At 40.6% G+C, this 14325-nt stretch overlaps 5 protein-coding genes across 5 annotated transcripts; 2 read left to right on the forward strand and 3 right to left on the reverse strand.

Annotated features, from left to right (window-relative positions):
* Nucleotides 1-118: 118 nt before the first annotated feature.
* Nucleotides 119-362, reverse strand: RHIMIDRAFT_284534 (uncharacterized protein). Its single transcript, XM_023613192.1, has one exon. The coding sequence runs from the start codon at nucleotides 324-326 to the stop codon at nucleotides 171-173; it is 156 nt and encodes a 51-aa protein (XP_023466001.1). The 5' UTR covers nucleotides 327-362; the 3' UTR covers nucleotides 119-170.
* Nucleotides 363-1109: 747 nt separating this feature from the next.
* Nucleotides 1110-1490, reverse strand: RHIMIDRAFT_252052 (uncharacterized protein; the record flags this gene model as incomplete). Its single annotated transcript, XM_023610920.1, has 1 exon — nucleotides 1110-1490. One exon carries the CDS (start codon nucleotides 1488-1490, stop codon nucleotides 1110-1112), a length of 381 nt encoding a protein of 126 aa, XP_023466002.1.
* A 2034-nt stretch (nucleotides 1491-3524) lies between these two features.
* RHIMIDRAFT_142870 (uncharacterized protein) lies at nucleotides 3525-4650 on the forward strand. Its single transcript, XM_023605716.1, has one exon. It carries the CDS (start codon nucleotides 3738-3740, stop codon nucleotides 4554-4556), a length of 819 nt encoding a protein of 272 aa, XP_023466003.1. The 5' UTR covers nucleotides 3525-3737; the 3' UTR covers nucleotides 4557-4650.
* On the forward strand, nucleotides 4633-12330 carry RHIMIDRAFT_284539 (uncharacterized protein). The gene is made up of 4 exons (XM_023613193.1): nucleotides 4633-4688; nucleotides 4744-11615; nucleotides 11673-11757; nucleotides 11811-12330. The coding sequence occupies exons 2-4, from the start codon at nucleotides 4746-4748 to the stop codon at nucleotides 12245-12247; spliced, it is 7392 nt and encodes a 2463-aa protein (XP_023466004.1). The 5' UTR covers nucleotides 4633-4688; nucleotides 4744-4745; the 3' UTR covers nucleotides 12248-12330.
* RHIMIDRAFT_313742 (kinase-like protein) lies at nucleotides 12328-14188 on the reverse strand (the record flags this gene model as incomplete). Its single annotated transcript, XM_023614886.1, has 7 exons — nucleotides 12328-12703; nucleotides 12758-12827; nucleotides 12880-13063; nucleotides 13114-13674; nucleotides 13735-13998; nucleotides 14047-14110; nucleotides 14173-14188. The coding sequence occupies 7 exons, from the start codon at nucleotides 14186-14188 to the stop codon at nucleotides 12330-12332; spliced, it is 1533 nt and encodes a 510-aa protein (XP_023466005.1).
* Nucleotides 14189-14325: the final 137 nt, after the last annotated feature.

Consider the following 14325-nt stretch of genomic DNA (forward strand, 5'->3'; position numbering starts at 1 on the left):
AGAATGAGCTTAGCGTAGTGGCGCTCCTAATTGTTGTCCAGTATCAACGTAGGATGGCGGTGACGGGATGTCGAGGGCCTGTGAGAAGTATCGGGAAGAGCAATTCATCAGATGAATCAGACGATGAAAACGAGGCTAATCAAAAAGATGATAAACGCATTGACAACTTGTCAACAATGGAAGAAGTTGTTGCAGTCATTCCTATCGTATATAGCGATAGAAGTTTCCGTGATATAGCCCTTATCTTGAGAAGCAACAATAGAAATGATGGCCTTGATCAAGGACATAACTTTGGGCAGCATTTTCAGCCTATCAGCCAGGTTCATGTTACGTATGCCCTACTTATGAAGATCGAACTCTCAGACATATCCTTAATGTCTTATAAATCCTAAGTCTGTCTGGTCATCCACTGTAGGCCGAGTTGAACGGTATGAAACCATTGTCAGTAGCTTTCTTACTTTCTAGTCAACGTACAATGCTTCCAGTGATGCTGATGTACCAAGTGAAGCTAATCTGTATGCCAAACCTCAACGTTAAATAAAATAATCACACTTTATACAGAAGGAAATGAAACAAAAGAAGCTTATTCAAGAAATGAAACCTCAAGGCAAAGCATCAAGCAGTTATGTCTATCGAAAGTTACAAGAGCTTCCTTTTGTCAAGAAATTGAGCACAAGCAAGTACAGATCATTAAAAACATCTTGATCGCTATCAATTCCAACAAGACTATGAAAATAATAAGCAGACTAGGAATTATTGATAAAAAGGATATTAATGCTGTTCAAAACTTTATCAAAACAAGGCTTTCATACTCTCAAATACATTGGCCCTCGAGGATCAAGATACGGTGTAGAATCGCGATGTGAGCAGTGCATTAAAAATATATAGTATCTTTGTTTACAAATCAAAGCATATCAATGAAAGCCCTTCCCCTCTTCGAAAGACCTACAAAAGACCAACGGTACTCCTGGATTTAATGCGCTATCCATAACGGCAATGCATTCCTTAACGCCTCGGCAAGTATAAAATGGATAAGGCGTTATTTTTTTATTCATTAGTGTTCTAGTCAAATAAACTATAGTTTACATTATATTCTATATATATATATATTAATCACTATCAGGATAACTGTTTGGTTTTTGAGTTTGGTATGAAAATCTCTGAGCATACGTCTTTTGTGGTTTCTTTCGGACACCATTTTCATAATGAATGACAGTAGCAAAAGCATAAGCTTCATCACTACTACAACTGCTGGCATCATCATCATCATCATCATCATCACCTTGTTCTTCTGTATCACGGGGTATATTTAATGTGGTATATCGATTACAACGAGAATGTCGTTCGATCATATGCCAAAGAGTACGCTGGCAGTGTAGTCTATATTGTTCTCCTTGTGCTGTGTCTGTTACATCTTGTAGTGTGGATGCACTGATAAACAAGACCGAAAGTGGGTCTTGTAAGTTGTATCGTCGCATGATGTTGGGCATTTCTTGGGCTAGAAATAGTTTACGTTCCGCATAGACACTGCTATCACTTTGAAATTTCTTTTGGTCAATCACCAGGATGACTCTGCTCCACCAGGAACAAGACGATATATGAGTTTGCTCGATAGATTGTGATAAGTTGTCAAAGAGGGTATAGAGAGAATGTCTTTTAAGAATATGAGTATTATATATAATGAAACGATACAACCTACATGGCATCAGAAGGTACAATGACTAGTGTTGAAGTCAAGCCAAGTCTCTTTCTCACATTGTCTGCAAGATAAGGTTGAGGTATAGCCTTTGCAGGCTCATAAACGTACTGTATTAGTGTTATCAATGATTGGTTTTGATCTATCGACCATGTCAATGACTTTTCATCGCCTTGGTAAGTCTATTGTAGGTATTTAGTCCTAATGCATAAATATTCGGACATCCAATACATTACTGCGCAGGTGTTTGTGTAATTGAATAGCAATTGTATTGTGTTTGTATGACTTTCTCCTGCCTTGAAAGTAAAGAATACTTAATGCATATAAAATATATCTTGCTTTTATTTTTACCATTGCATAAACAGGAACTACAAAATGATGAAATCTCTCATATGATCCTACAATGGCTGTCTCTCTTTTACAAGATATAAAACAGCCTGCTGGTTCTATTAGACTGGGCTCTTTTGTTGGTGCTTGATAATAACTGCTGTAAAATGATTTAGGTGTCAATGGCGGAGAGGAAAGTTCTTTGTATGGTGATTGCCATCGATGATAATCTAAGCTGCTATTTCTTGAAACGTTGCTACTAATTGATAGTGTACGTTTGTATAGTGAAGAAGACGCAGTACTGGTGGAAGATACAGTAGAGTTTCTAGACAGTCCAGGACATTTCGATTCGTCTATAGAAGCCGTATCGCTTATGCATTCCCTTCTATAGTTTTCTTGTTCAAGCTTATAAAATCATTAATTCTTTTTCTCTTAAGTAGTTCCTTTTCCTTACATCGTCTAGTAAACTAAGCTTCGAAGCCTCTGATATAAGTCGATCAAATTGATCCCAATTTGAGTTGTTATACATCGCCATTTTAGAAAGAAAAGAGAAAAAGAAGAAAGAAAAGCAAAATGCGAAAAGTCTTTCACAATTAAAATAAATGGGAACACAAAGTGGCACATATATGAACAAGCCTAAAGGCTAAATTTGGGTGCTGTTTTCATCTTTTTCTGTTTGCGCAAATAAACTTTACGCACCAGCATTAACCCGTCCTTTAGCCTTTCCTGGCCTTGTTTGTCACTTTTATTGATCTTAATTATCAACATATAACACACACTCTCTCTCTTAATGGTTGATATCACAAGTATTGTTTCTTGATCGAATGAATCGTGGCAAGCACTTTATGGCTACTCACTGTGAGTCATGAAAAAAAAAAAAAGTATGGGTCTGCTGTTAAGTTTACGTTGTGTTCTGGTGCAAGTAGGAACCTGTTTACTTATTTTTCTTCTTATTCCTCATTTGGCTATATTTTTATGTCTACATGTATATCGTTTTTAACACTTCTCTTTTGATTAATTACAAGTTGCTTGTTCAAATGCTCAAAATCATGGGTTGAATACATATAGACACACATTTGCACAAGGAATGAAGGACAGTCTTGATGTTTTGTGACAAAGTCCTTATTAATTAGTTGCAAAAAGTGAACACTGCAAGAAGAAAAAAGTGGCTGTGTTCTTGTTTGGTTATCGGAAATTTTCTGCAAAAAAAAAAAAAAATAAGTTCCCTGGATGATCACCGTGATGCAGTAAAGAATATTCCCTTTGATACTATTGGACCACAGAAAACCAAAACTTATTTACCATCTTGCAAGTCAAGATGAGGCAAAAAAAAAGAAGGATAAGATGGATCGAAAGCTTCTAAAATAGGCAAATGATCACAAGTGTGCATTATAGAAATCAATTTATTTTATTGTTCCTTTCATCACCATGGAAACTGTCTTACCACGTTTACTGTGTTACCATAGGAAAGTTCAGGGCTTCTCCTTCTGTACATTATATGGTCTAGTCCATTTTAAGTAACAAGCTTCCTTTGGGCTTCTTTGATAAATCTATAGACATAGCTTTTCGCGCGTACGCGTTCATTTTTTCTCTTGTTTGAGAAAGTGTTAAAGGCAAGTCTTTTTTTTTTTCTTCTCTATTATAAAGAATATATTTTTAAAAGACAGACAATTTTCCCTTTGTTTTATGAACGACAAACCAGTACATTTCGCCCATGGTAAAAGGCAAAAGAATTGAAGAAGAGGAGCCACCCATTGCTACAATTGAAGGTTGGGAAGATGGTCAACCATTTAAACGAGAGATTCATAAATTAGATCGTTGGGAACTTCAATCGGCTGACACGCTGACAATTCATATTGGTTCTTATGACATTGTGTTAGTACAAGACCCTCATTCGAACTACTTGGGTGGATACATTTGGTTAAGTTCTATCATATTTTGCTCTTATTTGGAAAGGTTAAAGAAAAAGAAGGATAGACGTGGTTTGATCAATTTGGACTCCTCTAAGCGATGGGTTGAGCTGGGGTCTGGTATTGGGTTACTTGGTATAATGTTACATAAGCTCGGTATTGAAGACGTAACGATGACAGATATTGGAGAGTTGGTGGATACGATGGAAAGAAATGTAGAAGCCAATCAGATATCTGTCAAGTCTATTAGTGGTAGAAGAAAGAACCAGGCCAATGAGAATACGATTGTGATAGAACCCTTGTTATGGAATAATAAGCAAGAAATGGATTATATTAAATCAACTGGGGATATTGATTATATCTTGGCTTGTGATTGCATTTACTCAGAAGCGAGTGCTATTGATTTAGTAGAAACGATGTATTATTTATCAAATGAGAAGACGACGATTATTTGTATTAGTGAAGTTAGAAATCAAGCAGCACAAGATAAATTTATGACCGAGGCTTTAAGTAAGTTTAGAGTCGAATTAATACCAGCTATTAAATGGCAAAAGAAAATCAATCAAGTTAAATTTGATGAAACAGTCAACTTTTACATGTTGAACAAAAAGACTTGTCTTTAAAGTCAGCAAATAAAACCTGCACTTTTCTTTATTATTTATTCTTTATTCTTTTTTTTTTTTTTCTTTTTTTTCTTTTGTGTGTGTCTTGATCAATTGTCCTTATTATATATTCATTGTCCTTTTATTGAAACGGTATAAGCACATATAATACAATGAACAGCCAATTAAATTATTTATATTTGAATAGTTATGAAGTGGTTACCACTACCGAAGATAGCGCATGGCATTGCTATTTATCCATTCACTCCCTCTACTTTATTACCTATAAGACCTTATTCAACTAGCAACGTATCAACAACCAATTCAGTGATTGACGACGCCTCGACAGTCACTTCCTCATCTTCAAATATTACAGATCAACCTGCCTCAGCCAACATAGAGGACTATAGTCACTTGATACCACTTGAAGTAGGTGACGAATTATTCATTATTGAGCAACAAGGTCAATGGTACAGAGGTTACGTATTATGCGCATACGAAGAGGGTAAAAAGCCAAATAACGCACCGATCGGTTGTTTTCCTCGTTCTCATGTCCAAATCAAGGAGTATATTGACATTGGTTCAGACGAAGCTGACATCCTACCATTCAAACCTCATGCTGACGAACAACCAAGTAGTAGACCACCTACGATGATTGAAATTCCAAATGGTTTACCGAGATCATTTTCAGAATCCTATATTCAGTCAACAAAACAGAGTTTAAATATTATCACAGACAATGTAACACCGCCACGGCCAGGTAGCTTCAGTGATCTTAATTTGGAATACCAAGCACCTGATTTTAAAAAGCCAAATCATGCTCGTATACCCCCACCACCACTACCACTCGCCAGATTCGATCAGTCGACCATCACGGGAAGTTCAGAACCATTGGTAGATGAAATCGCAGCTTGTGTGAGTGAATGGAATAGTTTACTGTACACATATATAAAGCAAAGAGATTATAATGCCTTTCATATCGTCAAGGACAATATCAATTATTTATTTCAGGCTAGAAGACAATTGCTAGACCAAGCCTTATCCAGAGAGGAGCTCTCAAAGCTTCGGAAAGGTATAGTCTATCGTATGGTCATTAGCAATTTGGAGCAGAATCAAGACATGATCATCCGTCACCCTGAAAAGGGTTATCTATTAGACGCAGCAAACACTTCCTTGAGCACTATTTACAAAATGCATTGGAAATTTGCTGTGACTACAACTACATCGACCACAGCCAAATCGATGCCTCCTCTATTGCCAAAAAGTAGCTCAAGTTCTTCACTAAAACAAGATAATGCCATGATTAACGCTAGTGCGGTAACCCTTAGCACGATCAATTCCGTTACTTCTTCAGCCACAACGACGACAACTAACAGTACAGCTGCGACAACGCCAACAACAACCTTACCCGAAAAACATAGTCAAAAGGGTGCCAAGTTTTACCACTTGTATTTTGAGTTTAAGGCCTGCGTAGCTCACATTTGTCAGCCTGGAGAATATACCGAGCTTTATTTTGCACTCTACTCAGCTTCAGAAAAGAAGTACCTTACCGAGCGATTTGTCGTCATCTTGAACCATCAAGGCATGCCAAAAGATGAGAGTCAGATTGGAAGGCTACAGACTCTTTTTGTGGATCTATGTACACATGATTTACTCGATAATGTCTATCTTGTTTGTCATATTGTTCGATTAGGAGGTATGAAATTCACAGACAAGGAGTATTTTGGCAGTATTAGTTCACATACACCTTTCATCTTACATGGAAACAAGCATCAGTCCTTTCAAAAGCTACCCAATACAAACTCAACAATCAACATGTGCAGACGCCCCTTTGGCTGCGCTGTCCTCAAGCTAAGCTCTCTCCTTCTTCAGTTTGATCCCGCGACCATTTCGTCAGCTGCACCTGCGGCACAACAGCCTTCCCTGCTCGATCACAGCATGCCCATATTCATACCAACATCTGAATCAGGCTATGCCACGCTTCATGAAGATATCATTTTCAACAATGCCAAAGAGTTTACAAAGAATCCCAAGGCTGAGATGATTCGAGTGTCACTGCGCACGTTCTATGGCTTCTTGGACGAGGTGCTCAAGACGAATACTGCTCTCTTACATGGTATTCCACACACATTAAGACTTGGATTTGCAGACGCCGTCTTTCCCGATGACACGCGAAACGAACTCTATGTGACGCTGACCTCGGGCGACCTAGCTCAATTTGGCAGATCAAGAAACATTCAGGTGACGATGTGCGTCAGGGACAACCGGACGGGCGATATCATTGAAAACGCCATATCTGCAGGGGCCGGTGCACGCCCTGTAACCTACTGGGAGAGCATGGTCTTTTATCACGAACTAAGGCCGACGTGGAACGAGACAGTCAAGATCAACATGAACGATCTCCACCAATGGGAGCGTTCACATATCTATCTGACAGTCAAGCATCGAAGTAGCCACTATAACGGTCCACAAACACAAAACCAGTCTGGCGCCTCTCCTTATTCTGGAGGAGGAGAAAAGATCATTGCAATGGGATTCCTCCCGCTCTTTTTACCACCTCTTCACCGCGACTTTATTGCAGACGGAGTGCATACCCTGCATCTGTACAAGTACGATCGTGTATCGGCTAACCCCAGGGGGTACCTCGACAACGTCTCCTGGCTCGTCCGGTCCACTGCACCTTCCAATATGCAGACAGATCATGGAATCAAGGCACGGTCACCGTATGGTCATACCAGACTCGATCATCACAACTCGCCTTCGAACAACAGTTTCAAGAGCATGGCAGGATCTATCGCATCAAATGCATTTGCAAGTAGCTCAAGCCTGAACGAAGTCAGTTCGATTGGATCTGGATCGACAGTGACACAGCAACAGACAACGGCTGGAAAGGTCTCTATGCTGCGTGATACAATTACGTTATCCACCTTCTTATGTTCTACCCAATTCACGCAAAACAAGACTCTTGTCAAACTCTTGAACTGGCGTTCGCTGATTGAAGATGGAGTCGATGGAAACGCAGAGCTGATGACCGTTTTGGATGAACTGACGTTTATTGGTGAAGTAGAAGTTGTCAAGTTTCTGGGCGACATATTTGACGCACTATTTGATATACTCGTTTACCAACATGAGCCGACTGTGACTGAAAAGAGAGTGAGCGAGATAAACGATCAGGTCTTGGCAGCGATCATCTGGTTACTGGGCATTGTTCAAGATCGACGGTTCAGTAACTTTAGACCTGTGCTGGATGTTTATATAGAAAATAGGTTTTCTGTTCAAGAATACCGACAGCAAAGCTCAAGCCTCCAAAACTACAGTTATTTGCCCGCCAACGAGACGACATACGATGAACTGCTCAAGGGCCTCCAAAGGCTGTGTGAAAATCCAGGCGATGCGGCAAAGGCCAAACTGCTTCGTAGTAGCATGAAAGTCTGGGACTACCTTTTTAGATTCATCGTACGATCAAGGTTGTGTCAGCAGCAAAAGGAGGACCCAGACGAACGTCAGGTGGTTGACAAGATGTACAAGGAAGGCGTGCACAATTTACTAAAGAGCATTCAATCCATCATGGATCCAGATCAGCCTAATACCATGATTGGTACACAGACCTTAGCACTTCAACATTTTGCTGATATCCTTGTTGAGCTTCACCAAATCTTTTCTTCACAACAGATCAACTCTCTTGCCATCGGCTTCATTGACGCCTGCTCGCACGTCACGGGACGCCTCGTCGGGTTTAAATTGGGGATGATTCTGAACATTGTGAAGGGTCCGATCTTCAACGATCCTAGTTGCCGCTTGGAGCTTACCAAGAATGTCTTTCGCTGGATCCGCCTGTGGCTCAATTCATACATGACAACGGCAAAGGACGTGATATTCGCACGACAGATTGAGCAGCAGCAATCTGATGTTGATCATCAACAGACGAGATTACCAAGGGCACAATGGATCGAAAACTTGAGACTGTCAGTCACGATTATGAGCGAAGTATTAGAGAAAGTCAGAAGATCGATCGGCATGACTTCGTCTGGTATCTTTACGGTCGTCACGTCGCCATCATCCACTTACCCTTCTCGACCAACATCCTTTGCTACCAGTCATGGTGACGAGGACGTGATTTCAGCTTCACCCGAGAGTTCACACCATGATCTTGTTGTCATCACAGATGCAGCTTTGGAACTCGTGCCTCAGCTTTTGAATGCATACAAGGATATTCAGCGCCTGACGATCCAGGCACTGCATGTATCTAATATACCATCTGCCTCACACGAGTCGTCGCCGAACTCTAGACCGCACTCAAGACAGTCATTCAGTGTAAAAAGAGAAAGAGGCGGATCAATCACCAGCAAAAACCCTGGTGCGGATATTCAAGAAGCAACAAATACTTCTAGTGTCACTAGCAGTACGCTTCGACAGGCTACTATCAACAGTGCTGACAAATCGAAATTTACGGTTGTCTTACAAGCTCTCAACTCTTCACCAACCTCGCCCTTCCCTAGTACGTATCCGCTCCAGCCAAAGACAAATGGGACCGATCAAGGTGCAAACATCGAATGCGCAGCACTGATCAGCACTGGTCTGCTGGATCTTACGGTTGTCTTGCTAGAACTCTTTTACTTGACACCCAAGCAGCAGTGGTTGAACTTTATGAAAAAGATGATTGAACAAGAGGGCATTGAAGAAACAGCCGAGTTCTTGCGCAAGGTTATTTATACCTGTATGGCTATCTTGTTTGGTGACAACTTGATGTTACTTGAAGAAACAAGTTTGTTGACAGATTGCATGACCCGTAGCGAGGACGATGGAACACGAGAGACACGAAAGATCCCAAGGGATTGGCTTAACTTGAACATCATTGCTCATCAAATTGTACTTGTTCATATTCTTGAGCCCATCAAGGACATCTTGGAACTGCCATCATTTATTCCCGCTGAAGCTGCTTATGCCACCCATGATGAGTTTGAGGAAGCAACAGATCAGCGATCTATTGGCGAGCAGCGATCAACTCTTTTGCTCTGGCGAGTTTATTTTGTCGGCTTCTTACGGGTTGTTGGCAGTCCAGCGCTCGAGGTGGCTCAACTGACACCTCAGGTGCAACGAGCGGTTTGGAAAATAGCAGGAAATATGCGTGGAGAAGTGGGTGCAAAGACATTCTTATCCCTTTGGGAACTTGCAAGGAAACAAAAGATCTTAGAGAAACGTATGGTGCCTCAGGAGGGAGAAGAGCAACAACAGAATAGGAATAGCAAGCCAGTGATCCCGTTGACGAACGACTACTTTGGTGGTGATTTTACGTCGTCTGTCCTTAGCGGCACGAGCTTCTTTTCAAATGAACATGGTCACTTTTCTGATGATCCCACAAGAAGAACGGAAGAGGAACCGCATTATCGACATAGTATCAGAATTGGACCCACAGATGAAGTTCCTCTGTCAGCGATCCATGAAGAAGAGAGCTTTGATGACTATATCAAGACGGATATCTCCTTTCTCCAGGCTGATCTCTCCTATCACATACTCAGTCCGATGTGTTCTGTTAGTCTGACGCTCCATGACCGTGTACGCCTCAATGCTTTCTCAGTGATTGCTGATATCATTGCTATCGAACTGTACTCGTACGGCCACTTGATTCATGTTCAGCACTTACTGATCAGCACTCTGGATCGCCTCATCATGTCTGAAAATAAAGGTGACGAGCAGATACAAAGCAAGATGGCTGTAGAGCTTGATTATGCTGTAGAATACCGACTCAAGGCAGATGAACGACCAGATCTGATACCCATCGGAAAGAAATCGGTCGATTCCCTCTGCAAGTTCTTAGGACTCTTGCTTCAAATTAGGAGCCTGCCCGCTGACAACGAGTTTATGGACGAACGTATTACGGCGACATTAAAGTTGATGAAATTCATTCAAGTGATTGAACGAGAAGAGATTTACATCAAGTACGTACACCAACTTGTACAGCTACATCTCGACAGTCGCAACTATATTGAAGCTGCCCTCACCCTTCGTTTCCATGCAGACCTTCTTCACTGGGACCCAACGGACAAGCTGGAAGAAGTACCCGAACTCTTTTTGCCTGCCCAAAGTTCGTTTAGCAGAAAGGAAGCACTGTACATGAAGATGATATCCTATCTTGAGCAAGGAAATGCGTGGGAACTGTGTGTAGAGTTGTGCAAAGAGCTTGCGTATGAATACGAAAACAACATCTATGATTACAACAAGCTCTCTGAAATACTTCAACGCCAGGCTACTTTAGTTGAACATGTTGTGAAAAAGGATCGCTGTTTTACAGAGTACTTTCGTGTTGGCTTCTATGGTCGTGGGTTTCCACCAAGCAGTCGCAATCAACAGTACATCTACCGTGGCCTTGAATGGGAAAAGATGTCATCCTTTGTGGAGCGAATGCAGAATCGTCATCCGAATGCTCAATTACTGCCCAGCAAACTATCCAATGCGGCTACATTGAATGAAGATCAGCTCAAGGAACTCGAAACATCGCTTGATGGTCAGTACCTTCAGATCACACCTGTTGTGCCTATTCCTAATGCAGATTCAATTGCCTGTCTGACCAACCCACATGCACCCGAAAGCGTCAAAAAGTACTACTCGTTCAACTCGGTTTCCCGATTCTCTTTCACTCATCCCATCATCAAGGAAACAGCCAAGTCTGATGATGACAAGCAGCCTGAATCTGACTTTTTGAATCTGTGGACGGAAAAGATCGATTTTGTTTGCGAAGATCAGTTTCCTACCATTGTCAGAAGGTCCCGTATTATCTCGATTCATGCAAAGGAAGTTTCACCTATAGAGAATGCTGTCAAAACGATGGAAGATAAGAATGTAGAATTAGCCTCATTAGAAAAGAAATACGCTGCCTATTTGAACACGCGCAGATCCTCTTCCATCACTCAGCCAGTAAACATCAATCCATTCTCAATGTCGTTGAATGGCGCGGTTGATGCTCCTGTCAATGGTGGTGTTCCTTTATACAAGAAGGCGTTCCTTAGTAAAGAATACTGGAACAAACACCCCGAGATGCACCCATGGATTGAAAGGCTTCAAGCTGCCATTTATGATCAGGTAATAAGGATAATAATAATAAAAAAAAAAGAGAAGTAAGCTAACTTCTTTTATCAGGTACGCATTATCGAACAGTGTTTGGGAACTCACAGCAAACTGGTCAGCTCCGAGATGAAACCGTTCCATGCTACGTTGACAGAGTGTAAGCATAAAAAATTACATTTACCAGAACAGAAACTGACTGAATTCATATAGTTTTCCACAAGAACTTTGCAGAAGAAATCAAACAGCTTAAAGAAAAGAAGCCCCAAGATAAGCCAGGTTCGAAATCAAGCTCATTTACGAGCCAGAGAAGATCGACATATAGTGACCATGATATTTCACCTACTCTATCGCGACAGAACACTGCGGCTAGTATTGCCAGCTTACCAGCCATCCCAGCGTTATCGCCCGTGAGTCGTGCGTTTTCGATAAAAAATTCTGTGATTGAAGGGTCACCAGGGAACCCTACTCCATTTCATTCATATGCGTTTGAAAATGCAAGTATGTCTCGAGCAGAAAGTCTTTCTCGTACTTTGAAGATGTCATTACGTAAAAAGTCCCGCAAGAAATCGCCTAGTATAGCCAGTGTACAACTGACAACAAACACTGTGCCCAACATGTCCTCATCATCCAACAAACCTCAATTATAAATAGTTTTCATTTAAAAATAAATAATGTTTAATAATAGTAATAAAAAATAAAAAACTACATGTATTTATTATAAATATATTCCTAACGTCTTCTTTTCATGTCTCTTTCTCTTGCCCAATCCCTCCAGGGGTAATCTTTGTTCCATTTCTGTTTATCAGCATGCTCTTCAGGTAGAATAGGTTCGACATCATGCAACCATGGATGGTTCACTAATTCATATGCAGTAGCCCTATGTTCATAAGCCAGCATCGGATTTAAAAAGCTCGCAATCTCCTCAGCCTCCGTTCGACGGTATCCATATTTATCATGTAATACGTCTTCCAGTGACCAATACTTTAATCTGTGAATATGTCGAAGCGCACCTTTATGAGTGAAGAACTCGGAAGAATGCTTGCCTGATAGAGCAAATTCTTTTGGCATGGGTCCCATCAATTCAATCATTTGCGCGAGATGATCTATATAAATCATATAAGACACACCTTGTTTCCTTATTCCTTTTTGCAACTTACCATCATCACGACTGTATCCTTTACCCCTTCGCGGATCAAACAGGTAGCTTCCTGTGAGTAATTCAAATATCTATTTCACAAGTTGATACCAATTCTTCCTTAAAAGAAAGAAAACAACTTACCATACAAGCCAAACTCCACATATCTGCTCCAGCATCCCATTTGCCTCCAATAATAACCTCGGGTGATCGATATTGTCGTGTCTGTATGTCTTCTGTAAAGTGATGATCTACCCAACAGGCATTACCTAAATCTGCAATCTTGACCTTAACAGAGTCCTGAGCTTCTTGACTGTTGGAACGTGATCTATGTGCATGTTGAATATGTATATTTTCTCATCATTCTATATGACTTACCTAGACATATCTGACCTGCGTCCTCTGCTTGAACTGCCCTCAGCCGACGACAAGGGTTGAGAGGGCACCATCTTGACGGACCGATACTTACGAGCAGGGCTTCTTCCTCTACTATGATCATTATAAGGCTCTTCCTTTGACTCTACCGAATCTGGTCTTGAACTCAACTTCCTAAGCATCTCTTCAGCATTTTCAATATACATCAAGACGTTTTCAGGCTTCAGATCGGTATGAATGATACGACATTTCCTGTGCAAATAGTCAAGGCCGAGGAGGGCCTGTTTGGATATTTGCTTGACGATCTTGATAGGAACACCCCTATTCTTGTATTTCTTGATCAACGACAATAAGTTCTCTCCAAGTACCTCAAAAGTCATACAGACATGGTGCCCATTGGGCCCCTGCACCATAAAGTGATCGACGATGGCTGTCACATATTGAGCACCCACACAGGTAGGATCTGCTTCAGCAACTCGTTCGAGTAGCTTGATCTCATCTCTAGCCGTCTCTGTATAATGTTTTGCTGACTTTACTACTTTCATCGCAAAGTGGTTGCCTGTCCTATAACCCCAAAAAAAAAGAGTCAAGCCTCCTATTCTAATATTTTTTTCTCTCTCTTACTCTTGATCCTGAACAAGCCAAACAGTTGAAAAATGACCCCACCCGAGTTTCCTCAAGACAACATATTGTCCATCTTTATATCTTTCTCCTACGCGTACAGGATGATATCCACCTTTACAATAGTCTTTTCGATCTTCTTCATCTCCTTCTATTTCATCACCTGAAAGCAAAGACCTAGATGAACTCGATCGGGGTGAATCGTCATAATAATATTTCTTGGGACTAGCAGAGCGTGTATAGTATCGTGAATGATATTTGGATGGTCTTGTGAAAAGATGAGTAAAGAACAAGAAGCTTTGAATATTGATTTACCTTTCTTTAATGTCATTATATCGATTCTTTTTACTTGACGTGTTGTATCTGTTTCTTCTAGAATCTTTTTTATTGTTGTGTTATTTTTAAAGGAAGGTTAATAAGATAGCCGAAGTGATCACCAACCTTCTCTATTAGACATGAGCTTTATTATTTACAAAGTAAAAAAAAAAAAAAAAAATGAAAAAAAAAAAAATGCGGTGAATAAAAAATAAGTAAGAGAGACAGACAGACACAGGAAAAGGGTTAATGTTGGAGTTTGAATTAGGAAAAAGGGGG

Source organism: Rhizopus microsporus, assembly GCF_002708625.1.
Source record: "Rhizopus microsporus ATCC 52813 unplaced genomic scaffold scaffold_9, whole genome shotgun sequence".
In the NCBI taxonomy this organism is placed as follows: domain Eukaryota; kingdom Fungi; phylum Mucoromycota; class Mucoromycetes; order Mucorales; family Rhizopodaceae; genus Rhizopus; species Rhizopus microsporus.